Source organism: Pelophylax lessonae (assembly GCF_965119305.1).
Source record: "Pelophylax lessonae genome assembly, chromosome: 6".
NCBI classification, from domain to species: Eukaryota; Metazoa; Chordata; class Amphibia; order Anura; family Ranidae; genus Pelophylax; species Pelophylax lessonae.
Window position 1 is genome coordinate 313,440,561 of NC_138773.1, and position 20,722 is coordinate 313,461,282.

The window sequence follows — 20,722 nt, forward strand, 5'->3', positions numbered from 1 at the left end:
CTAGGATGGGTTATTTTTTTAGGGGGGTTTAGAGAGAGATGATTTGGGCTTGGAGGGGGGATAGGGGTCAGATTAGTATTGGGAGGAGGGGGAATTCATGCTTACGAGGTAAGCACGCAGATTAGTGCTCGATTTTTTATTTCTTTTGGGGGGGGAGGGATTTTTGCTGACACACAATACTAATACATCTGGGGGGGGGGGGGGGACCACAGTTTGGTATGTTTGCCCTGGGCTCTAGATGACCTTGTCCCAGCACTGGAATGGGTCCTATGTTGCTGGGGGGTCACTTGTTGCTGGGAGAGATCTAATGTTGAGGGGAGGATTTATTGTTGCTGGCTGCTGGAGAGATCTGTTGTTGCTGCCAGGAGTCTATTGTTGCAGAATGGGGGGGGGGGGGGGTTGTTGCAGATGGTCCATTGTAGCTAGGGGGATCTGTTGTTGCTGGCTGCAGGGGATCTATTTTACTGCTTTGCCGATTATCATGACCAAATTCTATACAAATTACTTAGCACCACAAATTGATACTTGGTTCTGTATTCTCTAAAAGGGCCGGTACTGGGAGGTGGGTAGGGGGTGGACCCAAGGAATGTTGATCAGAGGTAGGTAGGGGATGGAAGCAAGGAATGGTGCTCAGAGGTGGGTAGGGGATGGAAGCAAGGAATGGTGCTCAGAGGTAGGTAGGGGATGGAACCAAGGAATGGTGATTAGAGGTGGGTAGGGGATGGAACCAAGGAATGGTGCTCAGAGGTGGGTAGGGGATGGAACCAAGGAATTATGATCAGAGGTGGGTAGGGGGTGGACCCAAGGAATGGTGATCAGAGGTGGGTAGAGGATGGAACCAAGGAATGGTGCTCAGAGGTGGGTAGGGGGTGGACCCAAGGAATGGTGATCAGAGGTAGGGGATGGAACCAAGGAATGGTGCTCAGAGGTGGGTAGGGGGTGGAACCAAGGAATGGTGATCAGAGGTGGGTAGGTGATGGAACCAAGGAATGGTGCTCAGAGGTGGGTAGGGGTGGAACCAAGGAATGGTGCTCAGAGGTGGGTAGGAGTGGAACCAAGGAATGGTGATCAGAGGTGGGTAGGGGATGGAACCAAGGAATGGTGCTCAGAGGTAGGTAGGGGATGGAACCAAGGAATGGTCCTCAGAGGTGGGTAGGGGGTGGACCCAAGGAATGGTGCTCAGAGGTGGGTAGGGGGTGGACCCAAGGAATGGTGCTCAGAGGTGGGTAGGGGATGGAACCAAGGAATTATGATCAGAGGTGGGTAGGGGGTGGACCCAAGGAATGGTGATCAGAGGTGGGTAGGGGATGGAACCAAGGAATGGTGCTCAAAGGTGGGTAGGGGGTGGACCCAAGGAATGGTGATCAGAGGTGGGTAGGGGATGGAACCAAGGAATGGTGCTCAGAGGTGGGTAGGGGGTGGAACCAAGGAATGGTGATCAGAGGTGGGTAGGTGATGGAACCAAGGAATGGTGCTCAGAGGTGGGTAGGGGTGGAACCAAGGAATGGTGCTCAGAGGTGGGTAGGGGTGGAACCAAGGAATGGTGATCAGAGGTGGGTAGGGGATGGAACCAAGGAATGGTGCTCAGAGGTAGGTAGGGGATGGAACCAAGGAATGGTGCTCAGAGGTGGGTAGGGGGTGGAACCAAGGAATGGTGATCAGAGGTGGGTAGGGGGTGGAACCAAGCAATGGTGATCAGAGGTGGGTAGGGGATGAAGACAAGGGGTGACTCGGAATGGGAGAGGTCCTGCACCTATTCTCTAGGAAAAAAAACCCTGAGTATCTCTATCTGTGTCCCTGCTGGGGAGATTTACCCTCTCTCTTGGGCTGGTAACCATTGTCACTGGAACAGTAAGGAGCACCTGCGGTGAATGTTTGGTGAATGTCAAATTCAATGATTTATAAATATGCCTCTAATTTACTTATCACTGAAACAGGAAAAAAAGGAAAATAATAATGGGGACCATTGTTCCGGTGACAACAACTCAGGGATTTCATTTCACTTTGGGGAGAGTTTTTCTCATTTCCTGTTGTGTCCCAGGGACAGGAAGTGAAAAGAAATCTCCTAATGGGTCACAGATGGAATAAATATCCCAACAAAAATTCTAGCTACTTTACCCCGCTCAGTGAAAAATGAATAAAGACAAAAAAAACAACAACAGGCCAGAGATAGAAATACAAGGAAGTGAAGATTGGGTGTAATAAATAGAGTTGATGGTTTTACATTGGTTTCTCCAAGCCAAAGTAAATTCTAATTTACATTCAGCAGTTATTGGTAGAAACATCCACCCTTCTATAAACGGCTTCCGCAAATAACCCCCCTCCCCCACCCACATTTACTGACATATAAAATTTAGAGGAAAACCAGTTCCATCACTACGAGGAAAACCAGCAGACTTCACCGCGAGGAGCAAAGTACGGAACTATTATCGCTATCTGTCTGTCTGTTATATTATTTTATCTATATATCTATCATTACTTTATCTATCTACACCTTTTCAGTTTATCCAAATATATTTACCCATCCATATATCTTTACTTATGCATTCTATCTATCTTTCTATCTATCTATCTATCTATCTATCTATCTATCTATCTATCTATCTATCTATCTATCTATCTATCTATCTATCTATCTATCTATCTATCTATCTATCTATCTATCTATCTATCTATCTATCTATCTATCTATCTATCTATCTATCTATCTATCTATCTATCTATCTATCTATCTATCTATCTCTTTATTATCAGTTCTATCTATCTATCTATCTATCTATCTATCTATCTATCTATCTATCTATCTATCTATCTATCTATCTATCTTTACTTATTCAGTCTGTCTATCTATTTACCCATCCATCCATCCATCCATCCATCTATTTTTACTTATGCTATCTATCTATCTATCTATCTATCTATCTATCTATCTATCTATCTATCTTTATGCAGTCTATCTATCTATCTATCTATCTATCTATCTATCTATCTATCTATCTATCTATCTATCTATCTATCTATCTATCTATTTGTCTATCTATCTTTACTTATTCAGTCTATCTATCTATCTATCTATCTATCTATCTATCTATCTATCTATCTATCTATCTATCTATCTATCTATCTATCTATCTATCTATCTATCTATCTATCTATCTATCTATCTATCTATCTATCTATCTATCTATCTATCTATCTATCTATCTATCTATCTATCTACTGTATTGTGGTTTTATGAACTGTATCCACACAGAGAGAAGATTCCTTCCCTGCAGCATGTTGGCAGAGGACAGGCTCTTCTACTCAGGCTGGTGGTAAACTCTGTGACATCACTTCTACCTACATATAGGTCTATGCAGCCGATGACATCACTGGCACATGCGCTCTGAAGGTCCGGCAGGTGACGTCATCGCGCCCCCAGCCTCTTATGTAGCTGAAGGCTGCGAAATCGGAAAGAAGAGCGGGGGAAGATGTCAGCCCTATCAGGAGTGACCGTGCAGTGCTGGAGGGCTTCATTTCTCATAATGTGCTAGTGTGCGATGCATACTAGCACATTGTAACATTGTCTTGCAGGGAATTTTATTTTTTCATTTACCCGCGGTTTACCACCACTTTAAAATCAAACTGTAAGACTTGCACACTTTTTGCTTTTGATTTTACCTGAAAGTTTAATGGGGCTTTAACCGTTTGCTGGCATCAGCCACTCCCCCACCCCCCAGCACAGAGACATTGACCGCTGCCTGGTGAGGTTACATCTCTCAGCATCCTCCCACTTATTGCACCATTTTCAGTGTCGTAAATTATTTTCTGCCTTTTCAGAATGGTGCCTCGGTGGATTTTCTACCCGTTCTTTCTGCTCGCCTGTACTGGGATCACCTGCAACGCCATCTTGACTTTTGTAACCCGCGCAGAGCTGTACAATCAGATTGCTAACATACACCTGCTTAACGAGGCGCAACTTGGAGAGCTGATCAACGTCCCAACCTCTGGGGTCTACCAGGGTGAGTGATGGCATTAGGAGGATTACCATGTTTGATTCATATTCTGTATTAGCAAAATACCCAGAACTTTCAGTGCTGCTGGCTCCTGCTCTTTCTGTGCTGCTTCCCTGAACTTCCATTCTTCACAGGAAAAAGTTAACAGTGGACAGACAGTGCAGTCTAAAAATAGTCTGTAATCTTGGAGAAGGGAGAGGAGACAGAGGGACAGGGGAATTCCTTGCCATCCTAGGATATGGGGCTGTGTTTTTCTACTGATGCACACAGTGTAGGGAGACACAACTCTATACCTGCATGTAAGGGTGACTCCATAGGATGCTGCAAGAGAAAGGAGACACCCTGAAAACCTGGGGACAGGAAACTTGGGGCAGTGATTATGGCACTATTTTAACTGCTTAAACACTTTAAGACCGGAACGATTCGCCCCCTTAATGACCAGGCCCTATTTTGCGATTCGGCACTGGATCACTTTAATGGACAAATGCGCAGTCGTGCGACGCTCTACCCAAACGAAATTTGGGTCTTTTTTCCCCCCACAAATAGAGCTTTCTTTTGGTGGTATTTGATCACCTGTGCGATTTTTATTTTTTGCGTTTTGAAAAAAAAAACAATATTTTTCACATTCTGCTATATGACCTCCCCCCCAAAAAAAATTAAAAAATCAAAACTTTTTAACATTTTAGGCCAATTTGTTTTCTGCTACATATTTTTGGTAAAAAAATTGCAATAAGTGTATTTTGATTGGTTTGCGCAAAATTTATCGCGTCTACAAACTACAGGAAAGATTTATGTCATTTTGTTTTTTTTTTTACTAATAATGGTGGTGATCTGCAATTTTTAGCCGGACTGCGACATTGCGGCGGACAGATCGGAAACCTGACTGACATTTTTGACACTTTTGGGGGGACCAGTGACATTACTACAGTAATCAGTGCTAAAAATATGCCCTGTTACTGTAATAATAACACTGGCAGGGAGGGGGTTAACAGTGTGAGTAATCAAGGGGTTAAATGTGAGCCTAGGGGAGTGATTCTAACGGGGGGGCGTGGCTTCTGAAATGACCATAGAGACATGTGATCCTATATAGAAGGATCACATGGGCTCTATGATCATTCCAGGGAGAAGAACGGTCAGCTGTGTTTACAACAGCCGACCGTCCTTCTCTCTTAGCGGGGAACGATTGCGGGTGTCAGGCATTGGCTTCCCCACTGACGATCGGGGGTGGGAGCGTGTGCGCTCGCCCCTAGCTCCTCCCAGGCAAGCGACGTAGACCTATGTCGTTTTGCCTGTACGAGCCAGCCTGCCGCAGTAAATATAACATAAGCGGTCGGGAACTGGTAAATGACCGCCCCACATACATATACGTCGGCAGGGCGGCCCTTCAGCGCAAAATCATGTACCTGTACTTAATTATTTCTTACGGGTCTGGGGCGTGCATGCGTGCCACCGGCACCCCGCAGTGGACCCCATGTCTGCCAGGACCCACTGATCGTTCCCGAGGCAGACAGAATGGCGTTCTGCCTAGGTAAACAAGGCAGATCGCCGTTCTGTGACAGGAGAAGACAGAGATCTTGTGTTTCTGCTAATTTTAGCAGATAGATCTCTGGGAACATTTTGTTTCATTTTCAGTCTTATGTACAAATCAGTACAAGTGACATGAAAATGAAAGATTTTTTTCAAACATTCTAAAATATCCAGTATACCATGGTGCCATTTTTTTAAATCTCGTAACTGTTGTTTGCAAGCTTCTCTTTTGTCCTGTGCACGCTCCCTATCTTGTCCTGTGTATGCTCCCTATCATCTCATGTGCATGCTCCCCAGTGGCGGCCGGTCTGTAGAGGGCGCAGGGGCGCCGTCCCCCCCCCCCCCCCCAAATCTGTGGGCAAAAAAAAAGATAAAAAAAAAAAAAAAATTTCAGCCCACTAGGGGCGCCGGACCTATTGGTTGCTATGGGGGAGGGGGTTTCACCCCACGTGGGGTGGGCAGAGGCGCCGATTGGCGGCCTTCTAGGGGTCATCGGGGCGCAGAGCAATGCGCCCCGACACTCCCCACTTTAGAGATGTCCTGGCTGTGATTGGTCCAGACTCCAGCCTGGACCAATCACACAGGAGGACATCCCGGATGACATGACGCGTGGAGGCGATGCGTGCATCAGTCACTCACCGTCCCGGCGTCACATCCTCACCTTCCCGCCCGCCGGCGCTGTCAGACCAGAGAGAGCCGGCGGGCGGGAGAAGAAGAAGAGGGAGTCGTTTGTCTTGGTCGGAGTGTTCTTCTCGTCTGACTCGTATGACTCAGAGGAAGCAGCACGCAGGTCACCGTGAGTGAGGTAAGTGATGCCTCGGGGGGGGGGGGGGGGTACCCGGCCCACACACTGTCTGCTTTGAAGGGGGCACGCACGCACGCACGCTGGTCTCTGCATTGATGGGGGGGGTGGCAGGCACGGCAGACAAGCTGGTCACTCACTCACTGAAAATTGATGATGGGGGCAGACAAGCTGGTCACTGCATTGATGATGGGGGCAGACAAGCTGGTCACTGCATTGATGATGGGGGCAGACAAGCTGGTCACTGCATTGATGATGGGGGCAGACAAGCTGGTCTCTGAAATGATGATGGGGGCAGACCAGCTTGTCACTGCATTTAAGATGGGGGCAGGCAAGCTGGTCACTGCATTGATGATGGGATCAGACAAGCTGGTCACTGCATTGATGATGGGGGCAGACAAGCTGGTCACTGCATTGATGATGGGGGCAGACAAGCTGGTCACTGCATTGATGATGGGGGCAGACAAGCTGGTCACTGCATTGATGATAGGGGCAGACAAGCTGGTCACTGCATTGATGATAGGGGCAGACAAGCTGGTCACTGCATTGATGATAGGGGCAGACAAGCTGGTCACTGCATTGATGATGGGGGCAGACAAGCTGGTCACTGCATTGATGATAGGAGCAGACAAGCTGGTCACTGCATTGATGATGGAGGCAGACAAGCTGGTCTCTGCATTGATGATGAGGGCAGACAAGCTGGTCACTGCATTGATGATAGGAGCAGACAAGCTGGTCACTGCATTGATGATGGAGGCAGACAAGCTGGTCTCTGCATTGATGATGAGGGCAGACAAGCTGGTCTCTGCATTGATGATGGGGGCAGACAAGCTGGTCACTGCATTGATGGGGGCACAGCGTTTTTTGCCTCAAAATTTTCTTTTTGCGCCCCCCCCCCAAAAATTTTGAGCACCAGCCGCCACTGATGCTCCCTATCATCTCATGTGCACGCTCCCTATCATCTCATGTGCACGCTGCCCATCTTGTCCTGTGTACGCTCCCTATCATCTCATGTTTACACTCCCTATCATCTCCTGTACACGCTGCCCATCTTGTCCTGTGCACGCTCCCTATCATCTCATGTGCATGCTCCCTATCATCTCCTGTGCACGCTCCCTATAATCTCCTGTACACGTTCCCTATCTTGTCCTGTGCACGCTCCCTATCATCTCCTGTGCACGCTCCCTATGATATCCTGTGCACGCTTCCTATATTGTCCTGTGCATGCTCCCCATCATCTCATGTGCACGCTCCCTATCATCTCATGTGCACGCTAGCCATCTTGTCCTGTGTACGCTCCCTATCATCTCATGTGCACACTCCCTATCATCTCCTGTACACGCTGCCCATCTTGTTCTGTGTATGCTCCCTATCATCTCATATGCACGCTTCCCATCTTGTCCTGTGCACGCTCCCTATCATCTCATGTGCATGCTCCCTATCATCTCCTGTGCACGCTCCCTATGATATCCTGTGCACGCTTCCTATATTGTCCTGTGCATGCTCCCCATCATCTCATGTGCACGCTCCCTATCATCTCCTGTACACGCTGCCCATCTTGTTCTGTGTGCGCTCCCTATCATCTCCTGTGCACGCTTCCCATCTTGTCCTGTGCACGCTCCCTATCATCTCATGTGCATGCTCCCTATCATCTCCTGTGCACGCTCCCTATGATATCCTGTGCACGCTTCCTATATTGTCCTGTGCATGCTCCCCATCATCTCATGTGCACGCTCCCTATCATCTCATGTGCACGCTAGCCATCTTGTCCTGTGTACGCTCCCTATCATCTCATGTGCACACTCCCTATCATCTCCTGTACACGCTGCCCATCTTGTTCTGTGTATGCTCCCTATCATCTCATATGCACGCTCCCTATCATCTCATGTGCACGCTCCCTATCATCTCCTTTGCACGCTCCCTATCTTGTCCTGTGTACGCTCCCTATCATCTCCTGTGCACGCTCCCTATCATCTCCTGTGCACGCTCCCTATCTTGTCCTGTGCATGCTCCCTATCATCTCATGTGCACACTCCCTATCATCTCATGTGCATGCTCCCTATCATCTCATGTGCACGCTCCCTATCATCTCATGTGCACACTGCCCATCTTGTCCTGTGTACACTCCCTATCATCTCATGTGCATGCTCCCTATCATCTCATGTGCACGCTCCCTATCATCTCATGTGCACGCTGCCCATCTTGTCCTGTGTACGCTCCCTATCATCTCATGTGCATGCTCCCTATCATCTCATGTGCACGCTCCCTATCATCTCATGTGCACGCTGCCCATCTTGTCCTGTGTACGCTCCCTATCATCTCATGTGCATGCTCCCTATCATCTCATGTGCACGCTCCCTATCATCTCCTGTGCATGCTGCCCATCTTATTCTGTGTATGCTCCCTATCATCTCCTGTGCACGCTCCTTATCATCTCCTGTACACGCTGCCCATCTTGTCCTGTGTATGCTCCCTATCATCTCGTGTGCACGCTCCCTATCATCTCCTGTGTACGCTACCTATCATCTCATGTGCACGCTGCCCATCTTGTTCTGTGCACGCTCCCTATCATCTCATGTGCATGCTCCCTATCTTGTCCATGCACACTCCCTATCTTGTCGTGTGTACGTTCCCTATCATCTCATGTGCATGCTTCCTATCTTGACCTGTGCTACACCTGTGCGTGTAGCCTTGTGCTCAGGGCCGCTGATAGGGGGGACCACCATTCCTCCTGTAGGGGGCCCGGGCACACAGGGGGACCCCAACAGCCATGGGGAACCTGTGTGGTCGGGCAGAGGAGCAATTGCAGAAGGAAGCCCTGTGCGGCTCCCTGCAGCAGCTGAAAGCCAGTTCCAGTTCCTCCCCCTCCTGCCAGCTTTCAGCTGCTGCAGGGAGAGACACAGACACAAGGCATCATTCCTGTAATTGCTTATCTGACACCGACCCCCCCCCCCCCCTTCTGCCTGCTTCTAACCCCCCCGTGTGCAACCTTTTCACTGTGATCCCCCTGCAGCAGGCTTCCCTGTCCTGTAAAAAAAAAAAATGTAAAAAAAATCATTAAACATTGTAATAATTTTACAAAAATTGTAAATAAAATAATTGTAAAAATTGTTAACATATAAAAAAAAAATTATAAATTTTTTTCTTTAAATTCTCTTATGTTTGTGTCCGTAATAATGATTTTTGTGTATTTTTACTGAAAATATTGTCTTGATAAATTCGAGGGGAACCCTGCCAGGTAGGCTTTATGGGGCACCGCGATTTCTAACAGTAGCCCTGCTTGTGCTGCCATCTGTTGGCAAGTCTTGGAACTTTTTGATACCACCTCATATGTAGGGTTAGTGCCCATTCACACTACCGCGACTTGTCAGGCGACTGGTCAGCCTGACAAGTCGCGGTCCATGCAGTGCTATGGGAACCGTTCTAATAGACGCTCCGACTTAGAAAATAGTTCCTGTACTACTTCGGGGCGACCTCGGAGCGACTTGCATTGACATTCATTATATGAAGTCCGTGCAAGTCGCGCCGAAGTCGCGGTCCACGCGACTTCACAGGTCGCCCCCGAAGTCGTGCCGCTTCAGTGTGAACCGGCACTTATACAGTATTATTGATATTTAACTTGTACTTACTTATAAATACTTTTATATTCACTTTTAAATTCACAGAACTTGTGGCGAAGGACTGCAGAGCGGCTTACTTGAACCTCAGAAGAAGAAGCGGACTCTACGTCATCTGGCCCAAAAACTCCCCCCCGATGGTGGTGTATTGCGATGTCAGCTCCGAGGGGGCCGGCTGGACCGTTCTGCAGAGGAAGCTCTCTGATGGCCACGCCTCCTTTGGGTCACATGGCTGGGAAGAATACAAAAAAGGATTTGGCGACCTCCAGGGCAGTTACTGGCTGGGCAATGAGATGATATATCTGCTCACCCAGCAGAACGCCTTCACCGTCAGGTTCCTCTTGGGCGATAGTCAGGGCAATCAGCACTATGCTGACTATTCCAGCTTCAGGGTGGACAGTGAGGCCAGCGGGTATTCTCTGAGGTTGGGGGAGTACTCAGGAAATGCTGGCGATGCCCTCACCCTCTGGAATGAGACAGGGGTTCACGACAACATGATGTTCTCCACCAAGGACAGGGACAATGACCGGTGGGACCGTAACTGTGCTGACGTGTTGCAAGGAGGGTGGTGGTTTGACAGTTGTCGCTCCGCCCTCCTCAATACAGACGGTCACATATACTGGGGCGGGGTATGCAATGAGAAAAACCCCTGTGTGACCACCGGAATTATGATCAAACCAGGGAGCAAGAACTGCTCCCCCATACCGCTGCCTGGGGCTGGCGAGTTCCCTCCCATCCACCATAGCTAGAACCTGGGCGGAGTCATGGAAAAATGCCTAAAATTTGGGTAAAATGTATAGCCAGACTTTTTTAAAATAAAATTGCATATAGTAGCAAATGATTAGACCCTCTGTTTGGTTTTAATGCGACTTGAGTGCCAGAGAGTGTAAAGTCGCACCAAAGTCACACTCCAAAGTCGCACCAGTGTGAATGGAACCTAAAGTGTGTGTTAATGCCCGAGAAGCGGTAGCATCTTTGCGATCCCCTATGTGCTGTGATTAGCTGCCATAGCGATCACATTATCATGTGACCCATCCTGCTGACTACTGATTGCAACGAGAGACCCAGAGTTGTTGTCAGTGCACTGGAAGCATCCAATGAGGGCTGTCTCAGCACAGAACCTCGGAGCCACCTGGACACATACGTGCAGACAGTGGCTGACCCAACCTGCATATATGAGTTATGCCGGTGAGAACGTTTGGTGATTTATCATATGATTACCTAAAACATCCAACGCGTTTCGGGGGTAAAAAATATCCCTCATCAGGGCTCAGATATTATATGTGGTCAAAGGGCTCTAAAGGGCAGAATCACCAGGATATGTTAATTGAACCAAGATTTAATAATTACCCCCCCCCATCTGTCTCATTAACTATGTTGGAGGGGGGTTGTACTGGGGACTGATTGACCTGGGGGGGGGGGGTTTGTACTGGGGACAGATTGACCTGGGGGGGAGGGGGGATGTACTGGGGGCTGACAATGGTGGGAAGAATTACTAAATCAACCTAATTTGAGGGGAATCTTTATTTTTCATTCACATTACATACATAACAGACTCTGCACTATATACACTATATTGTAGATGACACACTCCTCCATATACACTATATTATACATTATACAATTCTGCACTATATATACTACATTGTACATTACACACTCCTGCACTATATACACTATATTATACATTACATACTCCTGCACTATATACACTATATTATACATTACACACTCCTGCAGTATATACACTATATTGCACATTACACACTCCTGCAGTATATACACTATATTTTATTTTTATTTATTTCAGGTATTAATATAGCGCTGTTAATTTACACAGCGCTTTACATATACATTGCACATTTACATCAAGGAGCTTACAAGCTAAGGTCTCTAACTCACATACATACACAGTAGGGCCAATTTTATAGAGGATCCAATTAACCTACTAGCACGTCTTTGGAGTGTGGGAGGAAACCGGAGTACCTGGAGGAAACCCACACAGGCACAGGGAGAACATGCAAACTCCAGGCAGGTAGTGTACATTACACATCCTGCACTATATATACTACATTGTACATTACACATCCTGCACTATATATACTACATTGTACATTACACATCCTGCACTATATATACTACATTGTACATTGTACATCCTGCACTATATATATACTACATTGTACATTATACATCCTGCACTATATATACTACATTGTACATTACACACTCCTGCAGCACATACACTATATTGCACATTACACACTCTTACACTATATACACTATATTGTACATTACACACTCATGCACTATATACACTATATTGAACATTACACACTCCTGTACTATATATACTACATTGTACATTACACACTCCTGCAGTATACACACTATATTGCACATTACACACCTCTGCACTATATACACTATATGGTACATTACACACTCCTGCACTATATACACTAAATTGTAAATTACACACTCTTGCACTATATACACTATATGGTACATCAAACACTCATGCACGACATACACTATATTGTACATTACACATGCCTACAGTATATACACTGTATTGTACATTACATACTCCTCCATATATACTATATTGTACATTACACACTCCTGCAGTAAATACACTATATTGTACATTACACACTCCTGCACTGCATACACTATATTGCACATTACACACTCCTGCACCATATACACTATATTGTACATTACACACTCCTGCACTATATACACTATATTGCACATTACACACTCCTGCACTATATACACTATATTATACATTACACACTCCTCCTGCATTATATACACTATATTGTACATTACACACTACTGCACCATATACACTATATTGTACATTACACACTCCTGCACCATATACACTATATTGTACATTACACACTCCTGCACCATATACACTATATTGTACATTACACACTCCTCCTGCATTATATACACTATATTGTACATTACACACTCCTGCACTATATACACTATATTGCACATTACGCACTCCTGCACTATATACACTGTATTGTACATTACATACTCCTCCATATATACTATATTGTACATTACACACTCCTGCAGTATATACACTATATTGTACATTACACACTCCTGCACTGCATACAATATATTGTACATTACATACTCCTGCACTATATACACTATATTGTACATTACACACTCCTGCACTATATACACTATATTGTACATTACGCACTCTTGCACAATATACACTATACTGTATTATACATTACACACTGTTGCACTGTATACACTGTGTTGTACATTACACATGCCTACACTATATACACTATATTGTACAAAACACAATCCTGCACTGTATTGTACATTACACATTTCTGCACTATATACACTATATTGTACATTACACACTCCTGCAGTATATACACTATATTGTACATTACACACTCCTGCAGTATATACACTATATTGTACATTACATACTCCTGCACTATATACACTATATTAAACATTGCACAATCCTGCAGTATATACACTATATTGTACATTACACACTCCTGCAGTATATACACTATATTGTACATGTAACTATGTACCTATGTAACATACTCCTGCACTATATAAACTATATTGCGCATTACACACTCCTGCAGTATATACACTATATTGTACATTACACACTCCTGCATTATATACACATTATATACACTATATTGTACATTACACACCCCTGCACTATACACACTATGTTGCACATTACACACTCCTGCACCATATACACTATATTGCACATTACACACTCCTGCACTATATACCACTATATTATACATTACACACTCCTGCACTATATACCACTATATTATACATTACACACTCCTGCAGTATATACACTGTATTGTACATTACATACTTCTCCATATACATTTCATTGTATATTACACACTCCTGCACTATATACACTATATTGTACATTGCACACTCCTGTACTGCATACACTATATTGTACATTACACACTCCTCCATATACACTATATTGTACATTACACACTCCTCCATATACACTATATTGTACATTACACACCCCTGCACTATACACACTATATTGCACGTTACACACTCCTGCACTATATACACTATATTGTACATTACACACTCCTCCATATACACTATATTGTACATCACACACTCCTGCACTAAATACACTATATTGTACATTGCACAATACCTCAGTATATACACTATATTGTACATTACACACTCCTGCACTGTATACACTGTATTGTACATTATATATTTCTCACCAAAGTGTTCATTGCCTCAACAGCTGCTGGTTGCTAAGCAGTTCCTGACTATTTTATTTAATTTCTTTTATAAGGTCGGCTCAGACAAAGTGTTAGCTCTGTGACTATTTTCAGCGCACACAAAATCTACGTAAGAGAAAAGTTTCATTTTTAAAAAATGATTGTGCTGAGGTTTATACCTGTCTGTGAGGCTCTTACTTGTGGCATAACAAGCTAAGCATATTTTATGGATACAAGAATGCTTTTGTTTTATTTATGCATGCAACTTTAAGCCCTTCCCACTGTTAATGTTATTTGGCCACGCCCACTGTTCGCCACCGCATGCTACGTGTGCCACATTACCCATACCTCCCAACTTTTTGAGATGGGAACGAGGGACACCTATTAGCAAAACTATGTTGGCATAGGACATGCCCCCTTAAAGGAGAAATACACCCCCAAAAAATGATTAGTTAAAAGTTTTTTTTTCCACTACTATTGCTTTACTGGCTTTTGAAATTTACAAATGTAGCAATGTAAAATTGGAGGAAAGGTTTAGCCCCGGGAAACACTTTTTGAAAAATAAATAGTGCATTTTATATACAATTATATAGATCAGATCAAAATGAGGGACAAATGAGGAGGAAAGGGGGACTTTGTTCCAAAAAAGGGACAGCCCCTCGAAATCAGGGACAGTCCCTCACAATCAGGGACAGTTTGGAGCTATGACATTACCACTATCCCTGGGGTGCTCGTAGGTTCCCCCGGCCTTTTACGATCATGGTTACACCCCAGACGCAAACAAGCCAGTCAACAGACAACTTAGGATCTTGTACACAGGCCCTCTAATTTCATGAAATGCCCCCCCTGCTTCTGCCTTTAGAGCCACTTTAAAGTGTACTGGTGACTCTGCCTTGTGCAATATTTGAGCCCTGATGTTCCCTGATACCAGGAACAGGATCTGTGGCCTTCGGGTCTTTTTCCTTTCTCTAACCAGGGGGTCTCTCTTGGGGAGAGCCCTCATCAACTTCTGGGAGGACCAGCTTTGGCAGCTCCTTAAGGAGCGGGGTCCACCTGGATTTAGCCTAGGTAGACCATAGAGTACATTGCCCTTATCAGGAGCCCTGCACCCCGAGGAGTTCAGGAATGCAGGACCTTTTCACCTTTTTTTTCATGTGCTGTGATTTCACGGTTCACTTTTTTCTTCATAAGGATTGGACAAGTCCTGCATCCCGGAGCTTCAGAGTCCTGATGAAGGAGGTTTTAAACTGCCGAAACGCGTTAGATATTTTATGTGATCTTATGATGAATTATTAAAGCTACTTGGGCTCTTTCACCATTTAGACTGGCGCTCCTGTTGTGTTTTTACATTTTTATTTCTGTTTGTATCCCAGCGGAGGAGGTTGCTGTCTCTATTTGTACTGGTGACCATAGGCAAAGAGTGATGGGAAATGCATAATTTTATGGCTGGTTGAAGGAGACGGCAGATTTTACAGTGGGGACACCTGTTCACTACTGTTTCCTGTTGAGCGTCTGAGACATGAAGAGAAGAAAACATCTCCTTATGGGACACAGACAGCAAAAAATAAACTGGCAGAGGTTGTAACTCTTCACTACTGTATCCAAAAAAAAAAAAAAAAGCTTTGGCTATACTGTACATAAAATTTAAGCAAACCGCACTGCCTCTAGTGGTCAAAGAGTTGCAGTTCCTGGCTGTGTATCACCAAGGCATGCCGCGAATGGCAATTTCCTAGCTACTGTTAGGCCAAAGATCCTCAGTCCTTAGAAATGTCTCATATATTATAAAAGGAATAACCAGTCCGGATCATTAAAATAAACCTTCGAACTAAGACCAACTATTTAGAAAAATGTCTCAGCATCTAAATAGTTGCATTGAATAATCCCCATAATGTGTCTAATATGTGAATTTCCTATGATTGTCAGCTCCATCTAGTGGTCATAATCTGGTATTTCCTGAAATACCTGTTAGCTCCATCTAGTGGCCATAATCTGGTATTTCCTGAAATACTTTATTTAAAAGGGTAACTCCACTTTCGTGGGGAAAGAAAATAGCAAAGAAATAAATAAATATTATAGCGTATACAAATGCTATGCAAGTCATATTGTAATTTAATATTATTGAAAACGACCTTTCCTATTCAATCTGCAGCCGCTGTAATTTTCTGAAATATGGCCGCCTGGAGGTATTCTTTGCACAGAGCGCCCCCCAGAAACATAATTTCCTGCTTGTGTGATTGGCTCAACAATTTTCCCAGAAGTCTGCCTAAGATACAAGTCAGATTTCTGGCATCTTCTGCAACATAAATGTCCTTTTTAGTGAGATACTCCCAATAGGAACACGTCTAAAGGGATGCAGGCCCAGCAGCTTTCCTCATTAGAGCCCTGCAGCTGCTCAGCTGATTGATAATTATGAAACCACTTCCATTAGACTTACTTTCCCACATGAACACAGAGAAGCACGCAGGGATTTCTTCAGAATAACAAAAAGGTAGGAATCTGCAACAAAGTTTGTTATAATAAAGCGCTGTGCAAACTGTTGGCGCTATATAAATCCTGTATAATAATAATAATAATAATAATCCATGCAATGTACAGAGATCACCCAGAGGGGAATGTTTTTTTCTCAACAAAAGTGGATTTACGCTTTAAGAAAACACCACACGATGGACACTAGAGGGAGCTGACGATCATAGGAAATGCACGTGTGTCACACATTATGGGGAATATTCGAGATATGTGTGCAAATACTGAGACATTAACACTTAAGTTTTTTATTGCTTATAAATATACCCCAAATGTAAAGTAAATTTACAAAATCAATCAAATGTTTAATAAATGGGCATATTGAAAATCACAAAATGTGTTTGTCTTTTTTTTCTATGGTACTCACTTTTGTTGCCAGCGGTTTAGATATTAATGGCTGTGTGTTGAGTTATTTTGAGGGGACAGCAAATTTACACTGTTATACAAGCTGTACACTCACTACTTTACATTGTAGCAAAGTGTCATTTCTTCAGTGTTGTCACATGAAAAGATATAATAAAATATTTACAAAAATGTGAGGGGTGTACTCACTTTTGTGAGATTCTGTATATAAACGGTAATAATACCTTGTGGTAATGAAAAGTGCAGTATACAAATAAATAAGCATGTGCAAAATAAAAATTCCAGTAGTGCAAAAGTCCACACATAAAAACTAGTAACTTGTATAGAGGTGCTACTGTGTATCAAGACAGTCCAGATGTAAAAAGTGGAAAAAAGTTGAGAATAAAATCCACTTCTATAGAAAAAATAGGGTACCCAACGTCCACTTAAGGAGTCACCAGAACACGTGCATTCACCACCCAGGAGGGAGAGTAAACACGCTTACCAGAACATGTGGAAAGAGTCAATCACGCATGGATATGGAAATACCAGGACCAGTGGCGGCCCATTCATTGGGGGCGCAGGGGCCCCATCCATCATCTGGCCACCTAATCTACATGCAGGGCGCCGGACGCATAGATTCCAATTGGGGTTTTTTTTTTTTAAGCGCCAGAGGCTCTAATTGGCTTCAAAAAAGGGTGGACTCGGGGCGCAGAGCACTGCACCTGGAGCCTACCCAGTTGTGTGACAATAGCGAATGAATATTCACTGTTATCACACTGATTCTCCTCCCAGCCAATCAGGAAGCAGGTCGTGAGTCCCCTTTCCCGATTGGATGAAAAGAGAAGCGATTGTACTGGCCATTTGCCAGGAAGAGGGAGGAGACACACGGGCGGAGGAGACTCACAGCCACTCGGGGAAGGAGGAGATAAGGATGCCCGTCCGTCCTGGGGGTGGTGGATTTGACTGCCGCCGGCCCACTGGGGAGGTGGGGGAGGTTTTGCCGCCCCCCCCCCCAAATTATCATGCACCAGCCGCCATTAACCAGGACAATGGTCTAGATCGGGGGTCTCCAAACTATGGCCCTCCAGTTGTTCAGGAACTACAATTCCCATCATGCCTAGTCATGTCTGTGAATGTCAGAGTTTCACAATGCCTCATGGGATGTGTAGTTCTACAACAGCTGGAGGGCCGTAGTTTGAGGATCCCTGAAAATAGTAGTTTATGGAGAACTGTGATTATCTCTTTCCACCACATCCGGTCCCTTTATTACATCATGAACTCCAACATTCAGAGCCAGTCATATAGAGGGATATGCTTTGTTCATATTCCATGTCTGAGGTTTACAACCACTTTAACCACATGCCGAGCGTCTACCGAATATTTACTGCAGCAGATCGGCTCTATTGCTCTCAACGATGTACCTGTATGTACCTTTATGTCATTTCATGCAACAGACACTGGGGGCGCGCACGCGCAGCTATTGGCGCGATCGCGGGCAGATTGGACACATAGGATGCCAATCAGCGGGTCGGGCAGGCCCGATGTCTGCTGGCCACCCGAGATCGTTCCTCCAGAGGGGCAGAACAGTGATCTGCCTATGTAAAAAAAGGCAGATTGCCGTTCTGACAGGGGAGAAGATAGAGATTTTGTGTTCCTGCTAAGCAGGAACACAGATCTCTGTCTTCCCCCAGTCAGAGCACCTTCCCCACACAGTTAGCAAGCACCAGTTAGGCACAGTTAACCCTTTGATTGCCCCTGATGTTAACCCTTTCCCTGCCAGTGTGATTAGTACAGTGACAGTGCATATTTTTTAGCACTGATCCCTGTAATATTGTCACTGGTGCCCAAAAAAAGTGTCAAAAGCGGCAGTTAGGTGTCCAATTTGTCTGCCGCAATTCGGAGTACCGCTAAAAATTGCTGATCGCTGCCATTACCAATAAAAAAAAAAATGAAAGCAAAATGCCATAAAAATATCCCATAATAAACTTTTGTGCAAACCAATCAATATAAGCCTATTGGGATTTTGTTGTTACCAAAAATATGTAGCAGAAGACATATTGGCCCAAATTGATGAAGAAATTTGATTTTTTACATATTTTATTGGAAATGTTTTATAGCAGAAAATAAAAAATATTGTTTTTTTTTTGTTTTTTTCAAAATTGTTGGTCTTTTTTTTTGTTTATAGTGCGAAAATAAAAAAATAAAAAAATTGCACAGGTAATCAAATACCACCATAAGAAAGCTCTGTTTGTGGGGAAAAAAGTTAGTTGTATTTGGGTACAGCGTCGCACGGCCGCGCAATTGTCAGTTAAAGCAACGCAGTGCCGTATCGCAAAAAAAATGGCCTGGTCATTAAGGGGCTAAAACCTTCCGGGGCTGAAGTGATTAGGTACTGCATACCACTTGCCGAACGCCGCCCGACTATATATGGCAGCGGTCAGCCCCTCCCAGGCAAAGTGACGTACCAGTACTTCACTAGCCTGGGAGCGAATAGGGAGCTCCCGCCCCCGCTTGTACCCGACGAAGCCGGCGCGTGTGACTGGCGGACCCGATGTCCGCGGGTCACTTGCGATCGTCGGGCAGAGAGGGAGAAAGGCAGGCAGCTAATGTAAACAAAGCCGCCTGTCATTCTCCCCTGTGTAAAAGCACAGATCACTCGGTCCTGCTATGTAGGACCGTTGATCTGTGCTATTACACACACAGCCATATCCAATCACAGTTAGAAGCACGCTCCTAGGGACACACTTAACCCCTCCCTCTCCAATAAAGTTAACCCTTTCCCTCCCAGTGTCATTTTTACAGTAACAGTGCATATATATAGCACTGATTACTGTAGTAATGTCACTGGTACCCCAAAAGTGTCAAAAAATGTCAGTCAAGGGTTCGATCTGTCCGCCGCAATGTCACAGTACCGCAAAAAAAAAAAAAATCGCAGATTGCCGCCATTACGCGTTAAAAAAAAAAATGACAAAAATTGTTCCCGTAGTTAGTAAACGCAATAACTTTTGCACAAACCAATCAAAATACGCTTATTGTGATTTTTTGTTTTACCAAACATAGGTAGCAGAAAACAAATTGGCCAAAAATGTAAAAAAATTTTGATTTTTACATTTTTTTGGGGGGAATTTCATATAAAAAAAATGTGAAAAATATTGTTATTTTTGCAAAATTGTCGCTTTTTTTTTGTTTATAGCGCATGATCAAAAAAATCGCACAGGTGATCAAATACCACCAAAAGAAAGCTCTGTTTGTGGGGAAAAAAGGACATAAATTGAATTTGGGTACAGCGTCGCACGACCGCGCAATTGTCCGTTAAAGTCACGCAGTGCCGAATCGCAAAGTACCCCCTGGTCAGGAAGGGGGTAAAATCTTCCGGGGCTTAAGTGGTTAAAAAAAAAAAAGTTACTGTATTTTTATTATTTACATCATAGAATATTATGGGCTCCTGTACATCTACACATTATAGCTAACAAGTGCGGCTCGTTTCGTTCTGAATAAATATTCGGATACATTTTTCGTTATTTGCATATATCCAAATATCTAAACTAAATTCAAATTGAAATTCAAATCGAATTTTACATCAAATTCCAGTCAAATTCTAACTGAAAA

The 20,722-nt window shown here is 44.3% G+C and overlaps 1 protein-coding gene across 1 annotated transcript; it reads left to right on the forward strand.

Moving 5' to 3' along the window:
• Positions 1 to 3,820: 3,820 nt before the first annotated feature.
• On the forward strand, positions 3,821 to 10,690 carry LOC309559104 (fibrinogen-like protein 1-like protein; the record flags this gene model as incomplete). Its single annotated transcript, XM_082262244.1, has 2 exons — positions 3,821 to 4,001; positions 9,990 to 10,690. The coding sequence occupies 2 exons, from the start codon at positions 3,821 to 3,823 to the stop codon at positions 10,688 to 10,690; spliced, it is 882 nt and encodes a 293-aa protein (XP_082118370.1).
• Positions 10,691 to 20,722: the final 10,032 nt, after the last annotated feature.